Source organism: Somniosus microcephalus, chromosome 10 (genome assembly GCF_052327205.1).
Source record: "Somniosus microcephalus isolate GS21.2 chromosome 10, FLI_Smic_1.0, whole genome shotgun sequence".
Taxonomy (NCBI): Eukaryota; Metazoa; Chordata; class Chondrichthyes; order Squaliformes; family Somniosidae; genus Somniosus; species Somniosus microcephalus.
Window position 1 is genome coordinate 165,151,286 of NC_140996.1, and position 17,809 is coordinate 165,169,094.

Genomic DNA, 17,809 nt, shown 5'->3' on the forward strand with positions numbered 1-17,809 from the left:
AGGACAGCATTGCCTGTGGCTGTCAAGGTGACCGTGGCTCTTAACTTTTATGTGTCTGACTCCTTCCAGGCTGCTGCTGGAGATATAAACAACATCTTGCAGTTTACAGTGCACTGCTGTATAAGGGAGATCACTGAGGCTCTCTGTACACAGAGAAACACTTTCATCTCATACAGTCTTACCACAGACAAGCAGGTGGAGCAAGCATGAGGTTTTGCATGGATTGCAGGCTTTCCCACGGTGCAGGGTGTCATTGACTGCACACACATTGCCTTGCATGTGCCTCGTGAACTCGGCCATTTTCATGAACTGAAAGGGATTTCACTCCCTCAATATGCAGCTGGTGTGCGACCACAAGCAGTGCATCATGACAGCAGTCATGATTCCTTCATTCTGCGGCAGTCCTCTGTTCTACCTGTATTTGACACACTACAGCAAGTCAAAGACTGGCTACTCGGCGACCAGGATTATCCACTCATGGCATGGCTCGTGACTCTGGTCCAGAACCCACGCATATGTGCACAGCAGGCCTACAATGAGAGCCATGCTGCCACAAGGAACATTATACAGCACAACTTCAGCATCCTCAAACAATGCTTCCACTGCCTGGACTGCTCTAGAGCAGCCCTACAGTACTCAGCTGAGCGGGTATCAAGATATGTAGTAGTATGCTGCATACTGTACAACCTGGCCATTATGAGGGATCAGCCCTTGCCTCCACCTATCAGGTGAGAAGCCGAGGAGGAGGAGCACAATCAGGAGGAGGAGGATGTGGAGGAACAGGAAGAGGAAGGAAGGTTACAATGTAGACAGCCCCTTTCTGCCTGGGCTTTACATGATCAAATTATTCACGAGCGATACCAGTAACCTCAACCACACCTTCCCATTCACCAACAGTCCCACACTCCTTACCTTTTCTCTATCACTGACCATCACATCGTCCTCTTTCCAACAACACAAAAATAAAAACCATCACAAAATGCACATTCCAATCCAATTTTATAAATTCACTCATTAGAAAATGCCAACAATATTAAATGAATCACCCTTGTGCATTCCCTTAGTGGCAGTACCTGACCTGGTGGCTGCGAGTGTAAGATCGAGTGACAGTGACTCTTCATCGTCACTGTCTTCTTCCTCTTCCTCCTCTGACTGGGAAGGTTCCGGTTCTTGGGTGTCTGAAATAAAAAAAGGGACAAGGGTTGGGTTGTGGTGAGTGGAGAGGAGAAAGTAAGAAGTGCATGCTTACGTCTGTGAGTCAGAAGTGATTATGGGATGGTGGAGAAGTGGGAAGAGAGAAGGAGGATTAGGTATGCAGATATCCTCATCATCGATCACTTCAGCCCCACCAGTGGCCAGAGGCTCAGCGATGCCCCTTCCCATGATGGTCAACACTGTCTCCCCCATGAGGGATAAAGCATGCAGTCGGGCTTGTTCTCCTAGTTCTTCCCTGCTGCCTCCTATTATGTGCCCCCTTCTCCTGCAAGAAAGAGGGAAGTGTATCAGTGAGTGTCCTGCAATATGTTTGGGGGATGTGGCTGTCATGGTTGAACAGCTGCCAGTGTGTGTGAGCTGTCAGTTGTGGGTGCGAGGCTTGCAACAGTACTAAGTGTGTGAGGGTGAGGTAAAGCATATGAATTGAAGGCTTGAGTACTGATTGATAGAGATTGTTGGTAGATAGGGTGTAGTTAATTGAGCAGTGGTTGAGGCTGTTGGTGCAGTTGGTAGGATATGCCATTTAAAAAAGGAACTCGCTCACCTTGACAACTCGTGTCAGATCATTAAACTTCTTCCTGCACTGCATCCATATTCTTGGAGCTACACTCCTGGCATTGACCTCCGCTGCTACTTCTTCTCACTGCCTTCCAAGCATATGCCTGGAGGGCCTCCTTTGCCCCTGCAGATACAGGATGTCTCTCCTTCTCTCCACGTCTTGCACCAAGACCTCCAGTGCATTGTCAGAAAATCTTGGTGCACATTTTCTCACATGTTCAGCCATTCCTCAAAGTATCACAGCACAGATTTAGTTTTCCACCCTCCATAAACTTAAACTCATCCAAAACTCTGCTGCCCGTATCCTAACTCACACCAAGCCCCGTTCACTCATTACTCCTGTGCACACTGACCTACATTGACTCCCAGTTGAGCAACGCTTCAATTAAAACATTTTCATCCTTGTTTTCAAATCCCTCCATGGCTTCCCCCCTCGCTATGACTATAACCTCCTCCAGCCCTACAACCCTCCAAGATATCTCCAATTCTGACCTCTTGCGCATCTCTGATTTTAATCGCTCCACCATTGGTGGCTGTGCCTTCAGCTGCCTAGGTGCTAAGCTCTGGAATTCCCTCCCTAAACCTCTCTGCCTCTCTTTCCTCCTTTGAGACGTTCCTTAAAACCTTTTTAAAAAATTCATTTATGGAATGTGGGTGTCGCTGGCAAGGCCAGCCTTTATTGCCCATCCCTAAATGCCCTTGAGAAGGTGGTGGTGAGCTGCCTTCTTGAACTGCTGCAGTCCGTGTGGTGAAGGTATTTCCACAGTGCTGTTAGGCAGGGAGTTCCAGGATTTTGACCCAGCGACAATGAAGAATCGGTGATATACTTCTAAGTCAGGATGGTGTGGAACTTGGAGGTGGTGGTGTTCCCATGCACCTGCTGCCCTTGTCCTTCAAGGTGGAAGAGGTCGTGGGTTTGGGAGGTGCTGCCGAAGAAGCATTGGCAAGTTGCTGCAGTGCATCTTGTAGATGGTACCTCTTTGACCAAGCCTTTGGTCATCTGCACCAATATCTCCTTATGTGGTTCAGTGTCAAGTTTTGTTTGATAACGCTCCAGTGAAGTGACTTGGGACGTTTTACTACATTAAAGGCACTATATAAATGCAAGTTGTTGTTGTAACGACTCCCATCACCACTTCCAGGCAGTGAGCAGTGCGGGTAGCGCTGGCTGCATGCAGCAATCACATAAAGCAGCAACACAATGAACACATAATCACATACCGCGATCCCCACATCCGTTTTCAGCGATTATCCAATTTAAACCCCATGGTGTCAACATTTTCAGATGATACCAAATTAGGGGGTGTAGCTGATATTGTGGAGGATTGCAGCAGTTACAATAACACATAAACAGGCTTGCAGAGTGGGCAGATAAATGGCAAATAAAATTCCACATAGGGAAGTGTGAGGTAGTTCATTTTGGTAGGAGGAATAAGGAGGTTACTTATTCCTTGATAGCTAAGAAAATAATTGGCGTAGAGGATACATCAACTGTTGTGTCTGTGTGTTGATAGAGACACTGAAGACAGGAGTTTGGTTCATAGGTGTTTACTAAACAAGGTCTGGAGGGTAACTAACGGATACAACACAATATACAGGCTTATATAGCCCGAGTGGCCATTACCGGCATTACAGTACACATGGGGCTCTTAAAGGCACATACACTACAATTCCTCCCCTTTTAGCTAACCAGTACATAATATTTTAAGTAATTATTAATTACATGTTATAAGAAAAATAATATACACATTGCTGCAGTTAATTAATTATAAGCCAGTCTCTCTGGAGGCTTCCTGACTCGGTCCGGATAACGCCTCGGTGGTGTAGTAGTTTCTGGTGGTGTAGTAGGTTCTTTTGGCAAGGCTGATTCGGCTTGATTGCCAGTGTCGGGTTCATCGGGTTCCAGTATCACTGGATCGGAGGTAGATATGGGTATCTCTACTTCATCGTTAGGCGTATAGAGTTGTGGTGTAGGTTGTCCCTTTTCGGATGACTCTATGATTTGGTCAGCATGGCGCCTTATTATGCTTTCTCCGATGTCCACGGTATACATCAGCGGCCCTAGTCGTGTGCAGATAGTTCCAGGCTGCCATTTCTCGGTACGGTAGTCCCGGGCCAAAACTTGTTGACCTATCGTATGATCGAGCTCTCAGTCGAGATGGAGAGTGAGGAAATTGAATCAGAGACTAAGGTCCAGAACTTAAATAAAGGGAATTACGAGGGTATGAGATGGGAATTGGGTAAGATTGATTGGGTGGTGTTTCTGGGGGGATTGACAGTGGATAGACAATGGCAAGCATTCAAAGATAGAATGGAAGAATTCCAGAACATGTTTATACCGGTTTGGCATAAAAATAAACCTAAAAAGGTGACTCAACCGTGGATAACGAGGGAAATTAGGGACAGCATAAAATCAAAAAAAAGGGCATATCAACTGGCAAAAAAAAGCACCAGACCGGAAGATTGGGGGCAGTACAGGATACAGCAAAAGAGGACAAAGGGATTAATCAGGAAGGGGAAAATAGAATACGAAAGTAAACTTGCAGCAAACATAAAGACAGACTGCAAAAGCTTTTATCGGTATATCAGGAGGAAAAGACTGGTAAAATCCCAAGTCGGTCCCTTGCAGTCCGATTCGGGAGAATATATAATGGAGAATAAGGAAATGGCAGACCAATTAAACTCATACTTTGGTTCTGTGTTCACAAAGGAGGACACAAATAACCTCCCAGGAATATCGGCAAACATAGGGACTAATGAGAGGGAGGAGCTGACAGAAATTAGTATCTCTAGGGATATGGTGTTGGGTAAGTTGAGGGGACTGAAGGCCGACAAATCCCCGGGGCCTGATAAACTACATCCTAGGGTACTTAAGGAGGTGGCCCTGGAGATAGCAGATGCTCTAAGGATCATCTTCCGGAACTCCATTGACTCGGGAACAGTACCCGTGGATTGGAGGGTAGCTAATGTTACCCCAATATTTAAAAAGGGGGGTAGAGAGAAAGCAGGGAATTATAGACCAGTAAGCCTTACATCGGTTGTGGGCAAAATGCTAGAGTCCATTATTAAGGATAAAATAGCGGAGCACTTGACAAATGGGGAAAGGATCGGACAGAGTCAACATGGATTTACAAAGGGTAAATCGTGTTTGACTAATCTGCTGGAATTTTTTGAGGAAGTAACTGGTAAAATAGATGGGGGAGAGCCAGTGGATGTGGTGTACCTTGACTTCCAGAAAGCCTTCGATAAGGTTCCACACAAAAGATTATCATGCAAAATTAAGGCTCATGGGATTGGGGGCAAAGTATTAACGTGGATAGAGAACTGGCTGGCGGATAGAAAACAGAGAGTTGGAATAAACGGCTCGTTTTCGGAGTGGCAGGCAGTGACCAGCGGGGTGCCGCAAGGATCTGTCCTGGGACCCCAGCTGTTCACAATATATATAAATGATCTGGATCAGGGAATTGGATGCAATATTTCCAAATTCGCTGACGACACTAAACTAGGAGGAGGGGTGGGCTCTGATGAGGATGTCAGGAGGCTACAGTGCGATTTGGACAGGTTGGGGGAATGGGCGGATACGTGGCAGATGCACTATAATGTGGATAAATGCGAGGTTATCCACTTTGGGGGTAAAAACAGGAGGGTAGATTATTATCTAAATGGCAATAGATTGGGAGATGGGGAAGTGCAGAGGGACCTGGGTGTTCTTGTGCACCAGTCACTGAAGGAGAGCATGCAGGTGCAACAGGCGATTAAGAAGGCAAATGGTATGTTGGCCTTCATATCAAGGGGGTTCGAGTATAGGAATAGGGATACCTTACTACAGCTGTACAAGGTGCTGGTGAGACCGCATCTGGAGTATTGTGTACAGTTTTGGTCGCCCCATCTGCGGAAGGATGTTCTTGCCATGGAAAGAGTGCAACGGCGATTCACCAGGCTGATACCTGGAATGGCGGGAATGACCTACGAAGAGAGATTAAATAGTTTGGGCTTGTACTCACTGGAGTTTAGAAGATTGAGAGGGGATCTCATCGAAACATATAAAATTATGGCAGGCCTGGACAGGCTGAATTCAGAGAGAATGTTTCCAATGGCCGGGGAGCACAGAACCAGGGGCCACAGTCTAAAAATAGCGGGCAAATCATTTAAAACAGAGATGAGGAAAAATTTCTTCACTCAAAGAGTGGTGAGCCTGTGGAATTCCCTGCCACAGAGGGCTGTGAAGGCTAATTCAATAAATATTTTCAAGAGAGAATTGGATATATTTCTGAAGGCTAAGGGGATTAAGGGTTACGGAGAAAAGGCGGGGACGGGGTACTGAACTGGTAAGATCAGCTATGATCTCAGACGAAGATCAGCCATGATCTCATTGAATGGCGGAGCAGGCTCGAAGGGCCGAATGGCCTACTCCTGTTCCTATCTCTATGTTTCTATGTTTCTATCTGGAAGGTTCTAGTTGGCCTTTCATTCATGCCTTGAAATTGCCGGTTCTCCACGTCCCTTCTGATGTTGGGCTTGATCAAATCCAGCCGGCATCTTAGGCTTCTATTGAAGAACATCATGGCGGGAGTTTGGTTTGTAACCATATGTGTTGCATTCCTGTACGCAAACAAGAAGTTATCTACCTTATGTTGTAGATTTATGTCTTCATTACCCATGGCCTTTATGGCCTTCTTGAAGGTCTGGACAAACCTTTCAGCTAATCCATTGGTGGCGGGATGGTATGGGGTGGACGTGTAGTGCTTAACCCCATTGTTTTTTAAGAACTTCCTGAATTCTTCGGACACAAATTGCGGTCCATTACCAGAACAGATCTGTTCCGGCAGCCCATTCCTGGCAAATACTGTGATGGTTTTTTCCGAGGTGGTGGAGGACATCTTTATTACCTCCGGCCACTTGGAGTGTGCATCAACCGCGATTAAGAACATTGAGTCCATAAATGGACCAGCAAAGTCAATGTGTACCCTTTGCCAGGGAGATGAGGGCCACTCCCATGGATGTAGAGGGGCTTGGGGTGGAGCGTTTTGGACCTTCTGGCATCCTAGGCAGCTCTTGGTCATGTCTTCTATGTCTCCATCGATACCTGGCCACCATACAAACGCTCTGGCTAGCTTCTTCATTTTCACTCCACCCAGATGCCCCTCGTGAAGCTCCTTTAGCACTTTATCCTGGATTTTGGGTGGAATCACCACTCTGGATCCACACATCAAGGTTCCTCGGCATACTGACAGCTGTTCTCTTCTTTGCGAGAATGCTGGCAACAGTGGTTCGCCATGTGCTGGCCATCCGTTCACCGTTAAATCGTAGACTCGTGAGAGAGTCGGGTCATTTCTCGTTTCCTTTTCAATGGCAGAATTTGTTACTGGTAGACATTCCACTATGGTTGAGTGGAACATCTCCACTGGGTCTACTGTAGGTGCCTCTTCTACCGTTGGCAACGGTAGGCGCGATAACCCGTCAGCATTTCCATGCTGTTTTGATCCTTTGTATTCTATGTTGTATTGGTGTGCCCCTAGAAAAAGGGACCACCTCTGTAGCCTTTGCGCTGTCATAATGGGAACACCCTTTTTTTAGGGTTGAATATGGAGATGAGGGGTTGATGGTCAGTCAACAAGGTAAATTTTTGTCCGTGTAGGTAATGGTTGAATTTCTTCACTCCCCATACCAGGCTGAGTGCTTCCCTGTCGATTTGGGCATAGTTACACTCAGCTGAGTTCAATGAGCGTGACGCAAAAGCTATTGGCCGTTCCGAGCCATCAGGGAATTTATGTGATAATACTGCTCCTATGCCGTAAGGGGATGCATCGCACGCCAGTCTGATTGGCAGTGATGGGTTGTAATGAGCCAAAACTTCTTTGGACGTGATTAAGTCTTTGCATTTATGGAAGGCATGTTTACAGTCTTCGCTCCATTTCCAAATTACTCCTGTTTGTAGCAGTTCATTAAGAGGGTGTAGAAGAGTTGATAAGTTCGGTTAAAAATTTATGGTAGTAATTTATTAATCCCAGGAACGACCTTAATTGTGAAACATTTTCAGGTGCTGGGGCTTTTATGACCGCTTCAATTTTTTCAGGTGACTTATGCAACCCTTCCTTATTAATTATGTGGCCACAATATGATATTTGATTTTGGAAAAATTCGCACTTGGGGCGATTTGCTCGTAGGCCCCGTTCTCTCAGCCTAGTGAGCACCTGCTCTAAATTGGCATGGTGCTCGTTGTCGTTTTCTCCTGTTACAAGGATGTCGTCTAGGTAGTATTGAGTCCCCGGAATCCCTTGGAGGACTTGCTGCATAGCTCTTTGCCAGATAGCTGGAGCGGATGCTACTCCGAAAACCAGTCGATTGTACTGGTACAGACCTTTGTGTGTATTCATCGTGAGATTTTTTAGAGGCCTCTTCAACCTCCATCTGTAGATATGCCTGTGCCAAGTCAATTTTGGTGAAACGTTTCCCTCCGGATAGTGAGGCGAAAATATCTTCTATCCTCGGAAGAGGATACTGTACCGTGTGAAGGACCGGGTTTACCGTCACCTTGAAGTGTCCACAGATGCGAATTTTTCTCTCTTCTTCAGATTTATCATTATTCAATGCTTTCTTCATGACTGGAACGATGGGTGTTGCCCACTCGCTCCAATCTATTTTGGATAATATGCCTGCATTTTCCAAATTCTCCAGCTCTGCCTCGACTGCTGGACGAATTGCGTATGGCACCGGTCTTGCTTTAAAAAACTTGGGAATTGCTGCATCTTCCACTTTTATTGAGGCGGTGATGCCTTTCAAGGTTCCTAGTTTCTCTTGAAACACTTCTTTGGCGTTGGCCAAGATGTCTTTTAATCGTTCAGGTATGACGTCATCATCGTTTTTTTTCTTACTGGTCACCGTCAGTGCCTGAATGGAGCGCCAGTCTAAACGTATTTTCCTGATCCATTCACGTCCCAACAGCGGTGGGCCACCATCTTGTAGAATGTATAAATACAACTTTTGTATTTCCTTGCCGTTGTATACAACAGGCACCCTTATTTTTCCTTTGGGGTATACTTTCTGACCCGTATATGTTTTCAAGATAATGGATGTGTCTTTTAAAGGTATATGCGGAAATAGCCGCTCGTAATCTCGTCGATTTATGACGGTCAGTGCTGATCCTGTATCTAGCTCCATTTTAACTGGGGACCCTGCTATCGTGAGGGTAACCCAAATGGTCTGGTAATCATCTTTGGCAAGTACATTATGTAATTTGAGACAGCTTAGTCTCTCGTTTTTGGAGTCGCTATCGCTCTTCTGGTCTTCGGAGCTACTGTCCGTCATCATTTGTACCTTTCTGTACTTTTCTTTATTGATTTTTTTTTTTTCCTGTCTGTGGATTTATTTTGTCCAGATCGGCATACCCGTGCAATGTGTCCAATCTTTCCGCATTGCCTGCATGCTTTGTCCTTGAACCAGCAGTCCCTCTGGTTATGGGTGGATCTGCCGCAGCGATAACATCTCTCTCAACCCTGTGTCATTTCATGGGTGCCGAAGTCCTGTGTCTTTTGTTGTATCTCTGCAGCTCCTTTTGCGGCTGCTTCGTATGATACAGCCATACTGAAAGCCTTGTCCAGTGTTAAATCTTTTTCAGAAAGCAGCCTTTTCTGTGTTCCTTCACTTAAGAGACCGCAGACGAATTTGTCTCGAAGATAATCTGCTAGTCCTGCCCCGAATTGGCAGTGTTTTGATAGCTTTCTTAATTCGGTGAGGTAATCAGCGTTACTTTTATTCTTGTATTGATTTCTCTTGAAGAATTTGAATCGTTCCGCTATCAGCAGCGGTGTTGGGTTTAAGTGCTCCTGTAGGGTATCAACAATCTCCTTAAAATTCTTGTCCATCGGTTTGGCTGGTGTGATCAAGTTTCGTAACAGCCCGTATGTTCTTGCGCCCATCAGATTGAGAAGTACCGATGCCTTTTTATCATCCGCTACTTCATTCGCCTTGCAATATACCTCCACTCTTTCCACATATGTGGTCCAATCCTCTATATCACTATCGAAAGCAGTAATATTGCCAGTCTTAGGCATCCTGAAAATCAAAAATGGCACCTCCCGCGCTTTTCCTTCTTCCCTGCCGAGTCAAGATGGCGCCTCCCGCGCTTTCCCGCCGCTGCCGCTGCTGCTAACGCTGTTCTCCGCGGTTCCCGTTGCGACCTGCAGCTTTTCACGGTATTTCTATTTTTTAAAATTTTTTTATTTGCACATATATTTTAAACAGTTTCTCCGTCACTTGGAGAATCGGACCCTCTGGGACTTTCCCCTCCCTCTGCTCGGTCCGAACGCCGACCTGCTTTGCAGCGCCGGCCGTCTCCTGAGTGCTCCACCCTCTGACTCTGTTTGCTTCTGCTTTCCGACTCGCTGCCCGGCCCCGCTGCAGAGCCACCCAATCGAGCCCCAGCCCGCCGCCCAGGAAGGATTAGTGCACTACCTGCCACCTGCCACCAGCCCGTTTAGCTGGTGAAACCACAGTTTTTTTTTCTTTCTTCCACCTTCGTCTGAGGAATCGATCTCCTTGAGGTGCTGCCGAATTGCAGGTAAGTTCGTTTCTAACTCGTCGCCACTGTTGAATCCGTGTGTTAATGGAGACACGGAATGCAGGAGTTGATTTAACAAGTGTTTACTGAACAAAGTCTGAGGTGAACTAACTATACAAGACGCTATACAGGCTTATATACCCGAGTGGTCACTACCGGTACTACAGTACACAGGGGCTTCAAAAAAACATAGTTCCTCTTAAGGGTACATACACTACAGGCATTATTAAAATTGTGAGTATTTTTTCATTTTCTTTAAACACCTGTTTATTATAAAAGTACTGGAGAGGGAGGAAAAAAAGACTATGGCCCAGAAATTCGGGTCTCCACGGGTAAGTACGCGCTGGGTACTCACCCGTAAACCCAATGGAAGTGCCGGTTTCCTGCATGCACTGCGCATGCGCGGGAAACCGGCACTTCCGTTCCCCTGAAAGAAGGGGTTCAGAGGTCGAATGCGTGCGCAGGAGAGGCTGCACGTGCGCATCAAACTTTTTTTTTTTGCAGGTTTTCCTGGGAGGGTAAAAAAAGCAGGCGTAAGGCCTGCTTTTTACAAGGTAAGTGGTGAATTAATTAAAATTAAAACATTTTTTCCACAGGTTTATTATTTTTAAATACTTTAAAGCAAGGTAAGTTTATTTTTAGCCCCGTTAGAAAATAAAATTATTTTTTTCAAAAATGTAAATTATTGTTTAAAATAGTTATTTCATGTAATTTATAGTTTATTTAAAAAATGTGATTTAAAAAAAATTTAAAAAAATTATTTGAAGATTTAGTGCTGTTTTGGGGCCGTAGTATTTATAAGTTTTGACAGCTCTTCCTGTCAATCTTATGAATGGAGCATTCCCTGCTCCGATTGGCTCCCCGTGGCCCACGTGATCCCAGGGGACGCTTCGAACTAACTGCGCCCCTGAGATGCGCAAGCACTGCGTGCCGGCAGCTGGAGCAGGCCCCGGATCGGAATCCCACGGGGGCCCACAGCTCAACGGCCGGCGCGCAAGGTAAGTGCAGGTCGGGGGCTTACACCTGCAGGAAGCCCCCGACCCGAATTTCTGGGCCTATGACTGGCAGGGCGGTTGGAGGTGGGAGATCATGTGATGAAACCTTCAGGAATACGTCGAACCAGAATTGGCAACCCTAGCTATGGTGGACTCCCTGCCATGTCAGCTGCTAATAATGCTACATAGAGGGGGAGAGCAGCAGATTGACTGAGAGGATTCTGTAAAGCTCTGAGATATCACACCAGAGCACTCCCAGGTTGCTGGAAAAAGGAATCTGAAATAAATTGTGCAAAGCAGCTTTTAAATATTTTAATAATATGTATTATTTGTAAAATAAAAAACAAACAAGACTTCAACATGGGTTCACCCAAGTTCTTAAATCTTAGGTAGTTGATGCATTTTGTATTTATGGAATGGAAGTATTTCTTGTCTGGAAGTGGTCGTGCTTTTAACTTCTTTTTATTATTTGACTTCAGGATGTTGGTCCAACTGTGTCTGTACTTGTACTGCAAATGTCTGTGGCGTTTTCTCAAATTTGCCCTGAGAAAAATAACAGGAAAATGTGAGCTGCAGAGAATCTGCTACAGCAAGAAGCCTGGAGCTCAAAGGACATTGAAAATAGGTAGGTGCCAAAAAAAATGGAGCTTTTCTTTCTTTTCTCCCTTTCTTTTCCTGTGGCTAGTATAATTTTTCACTGAACAGAAAGGCAGATGACCTGCTTCCATGTTCTTTTGAAATCCAGTTGTGTCATAAGCTATTTGGAGATATGTCTCCCTCACCCTGAGAAGCATCTTGCTTGTTTGTAGCTGACTTGCTATTTGTTTTTACTACAGGAAGTGTGTTGCTATCACTTGGTACCTGCCTTCCGATGAGGAAACTCATTATAAAAGGAATTTCGAGATGCAAAATCCATCTTTTGACTCTGGAGTCCTACTCCTGCTGTACTATTCAAATGGGTTTTCAGCCTTAAAGGCTTCCAAAGTCAAAGCTGTAGGTTCTGCAAAATGTTGCCTGCTGCTCTGAAGTGCCATTTTTTTATAATTCCCGTTGCTTGTACCCTTTCCATTCAAGGTGCTGCTACAGGCCCTTCACATTCAGCCACCCTTCCTGATTTCCCGCCCCCAGCTGCCTATTGGGAAGCACGTTTTGCGCTGATAGTTCATTGACCACATTATAATGAGGACCCTGACCCAAAAATGGATCAGGTCCCCTGCAAACATTTCCGAATGGCGGTTGCATATGACTCGCCTAGTGTACACATCACATGAAAATTATCCCCGTGTTGTCCTCTCTGTATTGCCTTGACACTATTTGAATAAATTTCTGATGCATTGTTATATCCAAAGTTTGATGTTACAAATTAAGTATTCGTAATGAAAATAAGCAACAAAATATTGTGGAAGTGCATTATTTTCAAGCTTATTGTGCCCATCACATTTTGTTTTCAGTAGCAGTCCAGCACCAGAAGCAGGCACATGTGCATTTAAAAAGGTCTAATATATAGACCAGGAGTGAAGTGCAGTGAATGATTTATTTATTTCGTGTGCTTTCAATTTAGAGCATTTAAAATTTCAAAAGTGCAGCAGCATTCAAATTGCAGTAAAATAATGGGCCGTATTTTGCGACCCCTACAGGTGCGTGCGAAGCGCATGCGCTAAAGCCCGAAACTTGTGATCTGTGAAGAATCTTCTTGACAGATCCTCCATATCCCCAGGAGAAGGGCCTCTGCGGGTTGAGAGTTGCGCTATTTGCCCAACTTCCGCCCGTTGAATGCCCGTGAAATTCTTACGCCTGGTAAAAGCATGCGTAAGGCCTGCTTTTACCAACATAAGAGTTTAAAAAAAATAGAAAATAAAATGTTATCACTCATTTATACATTAAAAATCCTGTCCAATAAGGTAAGTTTATTTTTAGCCTTGTTAAAACAATTTTTGAAAAATTTCAAAAATTATTTTTTGTTTAAAATATTTAATTAAATGGCATTTTAATTAATCTTAAATATGTAATTTTTTATTTTTATTTATTTCATGTGTTCATGTATTTTTTAAGTGATCCCCATTCATACTTATGGGGTTTCCGTACGGAACTCTCATCAGTATAAATGGGGATCCCCTTCTTTTATTGGTTGGGCTGGCCCATGAGATCCCAGGGACGCCTACGAACTGCATGCGCCCCTGGGATACGTGGGCCTCTGCCCGTGCATACCCGGAGAGGCCTATAATCACAAGTCTCCACACCTCCCGGGCCACCAGATAAATTTGTAGATTTTTTTTTACAGGTCGGAGGCATCTGCGGGAAGCCTCCGATCGCAAATTTTGGGCCATTGTCTGCATTTTTTAAAGCTGTTTTTTTTTAACTTCCCTTTGTTGGAATGTTTTTGGACAACTTACTAAACCCATTTGAAAAAGAGAAAACAACCTGGTCTTCAAGGTTTACAAATGCTGCTCTACACAGACCAACAAAATGTGCAAGGGAGCAATCTGGGGTGACAGCATCTGCCAATGGTTGTTTATAATAGGCTGTATAAGGTAAAAAGAATGTACTAGTGTGACTGTTCTCTAATATTCCTTGCTTCTCTTAATACCATGGCTGTGATTGTAAACTTGCTGTTCGGGAGATTGTGGGCATGGTCCATATCCTGCTCCTGTTTGGCATAACATATTCAAGATTCAATTGTCTGCACCACTGAACTACTCTGTAATGGGATTGATGAAATATACTAATTCTACTTTTACACATTTGTATAAAGGACATTTTGTGCTGGTATGTACTGCTAATTGTGTTACTGCTAACTAAGCTGCAGGTAATGGTTGCTAACTAAGCTGCTGGTAATGGTTACTAGCACAATGTATTTCAGGCAGCATGCAGGGTGGAGCTACAATTCACAGATATGTTGCTGCGCAACAAATGTTCATAAACCAGCTTTTAGGTAACAGTTATAGAACATCCATGATTGCATACTGCAAATCCATATTTATTGTAAGAATTTTTTTTTGAAAAGTCTTTTTCAAACAAATCATATATATATAAAAGAACTAGAATTTCTGAGATTCTCCTGATTGTCGTAACTTCAGCGGAAATCCTACAGAATGGCGTAAACAGCTGGCTGTATAAAATTAAAGTGGGAGATCGGGGGGGGACCCCCTCAGAAATTTCAGGCACAGATATCTAACTCTAACTGGTACATGTTACAGTACTGTGTGTTCTCAGCTTTAAAACTAATGAGGAATAAAACATTTTAAATAGCTATCGTAATATATATAATATATATATTAATGAGATTGTGCCTTCACGCATTACCTGTCAAATTTTCCCAATAAAAATTCCTATACCCACATTTATAATAGAAACAGCGAATCTTCCGCCAAAGTTACAGCAGACAATCATGAAAATCTCCACAGAAATTCATGGAAATTCTATAAATGATATCCCGTCGTATCAATACATTTAAAGGTGTTTGCATGTAAGGCCTTCAACACCATGAATATCATCAATAGCGCTAAAAGGGAATCCTGCTAGTCTGCAGAAGTTGGCTGCTTACTCTTACTGCTTGGCAGGTCCGTTGAGAAGGTGATAAATTGAGATGCCCGCCTGGACAGGACATCTGACCATCTTGATACAGAGGTGTACAGCAGATTGACATATGATTGAGGTCACCCAAGGCTGTGTAGAAGAACCCAGGGATGTAGAAATGGGCGCGCCCAAGTTTCTACCCCAAAATATCTGCTTATAGACTGTCTTTTACCAGCAATTTTGAAGTACAAAGCACAGTGATGATTGTGCTATCTTCCTTTATAACACTTAAAATTTAATTTAAATTCAGTGTAATGTTCTTCCTCTTTCATAAAAATAATGACAATCTACTTAAGTTTCTCATTGGATCTGTCAAGTTGGCAGGTATTAAGAGAGCGAGAAGGCTATGCTTCCTTGGCTCCACACACCATCTTGTGTGCTTGATGGCTGCTTCGTTGTCAAATCCAACAGCTATTACATTCTGAAATTGTAACTGCACTGTTATAGACACAAATTGCAGTGAGAGGATGAGAGCAGATGGCAGCAAACATGTTATTAAACAGAGGTAATAAAATGACTGCCACTTTAAGCTTAGTGCAGTGCAGGTTGGGATCTCCACCATTCCAGCTTAGTATGAACTGTTGGATATATAATTGTCTGCAGTATAGTATAATTTGATTTCTGTATTTTCTTGTCAGAGTCATCGCTAAAGTCCTCCAGGAATGAAGTAAGTAGAATTCTTTGGCATTCTATCCATGGTTATTATTTTTAATGTGCAAACTGTATCTGGATATGAATTCCTTTATTATCTACTGAATTAGGACTGATCCTATTATGTTATGAATACTTAAACTGAGTTAGCAGTTACACTATTAGGTGGCAGTCTAATCCATAACACAATGCCTCAGTTGTACTGCATGATTCAACTTGCTACAGTCCTGATCATTCGCACCATACCAATCCCAGATGTGTTTAAAAGAATCTAGGGAAGAGATAGCAGAGGCATTACTACACATCTATATATATAAAGCGGCTCTTCTGTCTGTCTGTCTGTCTGTCCGCCTGGTCTCTATACGTTTGGAAGTTACAGAGCGTACCGACGCGCGCGTCGCCTCAAAAGAAAGCTTGCGATTCCGGACCGGTCATCGGCGTATTTACGTTTCGGCCGGACAAAAATCCCGCCCGCGGTATCCCAAAAACATTCAGCGTTCCGCTCATTAGCATCTCATTAGCGACCGTGTGACGTCGAGGTCTTCCTACAGTTGAGTGTCGAGTGACTCGACGATTGACCAATCCTACGCTTGGGTGACCTGACCGGTCGACCAATCGGTGCGTGTGTGGGCGGGCCTTATCCTTCTGAACCGAGGTGAGTGGCCGCATTCTTGATTTTTCATGATTTTTTCCCCCACACTTTCTGTGTGTTAGGGAACTAAGGTAAATATTTGAATTATGTGTTAGGGAATTAATTAACAATTTATTTCAGTTTTATATTGTGTTTAGCAACCCCCCCCTCCTCCTCCTCACCCTCGCGCAGGGGGGACTCGGTGCTGGTCTCCAGGCCCGCTGCAGGCAGGCCTGAAGCTCCAAAAATTTCTCTATCTCTCTTCCCTCTCTCTCTCTCCTTCTCCTCTTCCCTCTCTCCTTCTCCTCTTCCCTCTCTCTCCTTCTCCTCTTCCCTCTCTGTCTCTCTCTACTTCCCCCTCTCAGGTTTGACGGTGTCGGGGCCCGAAGTGAGCCGCTCTAACGGCCGCCAGCCCGCGGGGTTTCCCTGCCTACTCCCCGCGGGCCGCCTCGCCCGCGAGAGCCCGCTCTGGCTTTTTTTTTTAAACGGCAACCACGCATGCGCACGGCCGTTGCGCAGCCGCCTTGACGCTGGCACGCATGCGCACGGCCCCCGTGACGCCAGCACACAGCCTCGTGAGATCGCGGGGGGTGAGAGCCTCGGGAAATCGCGGGGGGGGGGGAAAAGAGAGCCTCGGGAAATCGCGGGGGGGGGGGAAAAGAGAGCCTCGGGAAATCGCGGGGGGCGGGGGGGGGAAGAGAGCCTCGGGAAATCGCGGGGGGGGGGAGAGCCTCGGGAAATCGCGCGGGGGGGGGGAGAGCTTCGGGAAATCGCGGGGGGGGGGGAGAGCCTCGGGAAATCGCGGGGGGGTGGGGAGAGCCTCGGGAAATCGCGGGGGGCGGGGGGGAGAGAGCCTCGGGAAATCGCGGGGGGAGAGCCTCGGGAAATCGCGGGGGGAGAGCCTCGTGAAATCGCGGGGGGCGGGGGGGGAGAGAGCCTCGGGAAATCGCGGGGGAGAGAGCCTCGGGAAATCGCGGGGGGGAGAGCCTCGGGAAATCGCGGGGTGCGGGGGGGAGAGAGCCTCGGGAAATCGCGGGGGAGAGAGAGGGTGGGGGAGGAGAGAGAGAGAGAGAGAGAGGGTGGGGGAGAAGAGGGGGTGGGGGAGAAGAGGGGGTGGGGGAGAAGAGAGAGAGCGGGTGGGGGAGAAGAGAGAGAGAGGGTGGGGGAGAAGAGAGGGAGCGGGTGGGGGAGAAGAGAGAGAGAGAGGGTGGGGGAGAAGAGAGAGAGAGGGTGGGGGAGGAGAGAGAGGGGGTGGGGGAGGAGAGAGAGGGGGTGGGGGAGGAGAGAGAGGGGGTGGGGAGGAGAGAGAGGGGGTGGGGAGGAGAGAGAGGGTGGGGGAGGAGAGAGGAGGGGAGGAGAGGGGGGGAGGGGAGGAGAGAGGGGGAGGGGGGGAGGGAGAGAGGGGGGGGGAGGGAGGGTGGGGGAGGGGAGGAGAGGGGGAGGGGAGGAGAGAGGGAGGTGGGGTGGGGGAGGGGGGAGAGGGAGGGTGGGGGAGGAGAGAGAGAGAGGGAGGTGGGGGGGAGGAGAGAGAGGGGGTGGGGGAGGAGAGAGAGGGGGTGGGGAGGAGAGAGAGGGTGGGGGAGGAGAGAGGGAGGGGAGGAGAGGGGGGGAGGGGAGGAGAGA

The 17,809-nt window shown here is 46.2% G+C and overlaps 1 protein-coding gene across 3 annotated transcripts in view; it reads left to right on the forward strand.

The window, feature by feature from the left end:
* Positions 1 to 17,809, forward strand: part of elmod1 (ELMO/CED-12 domain containing 1) — a 118,051-nt gene that overhangs the window by 25,885 nt on the left and 74,357 nt on the right. For all 3 annotated transcript variants that reach the window (XM_085999082.1, XM_085999084.1, XM_085999083.1), the window contains 2 exons: positions 11,808 to 11,953; positions 15,543 to 15,571. In XM_085999082.1, the coding sequence (XP_085855208.1) occupies positions 11,809 to 11,953; positions 15,543 to 15,571 (174 nt within the window). In that variant the 5' untranslated portion in view covers position 11,808. The remainder of the gene's footprint in view (positions 1 to 11,807; positions 11,954 to 15,542; positions 15,572 to 17,809) is intronic.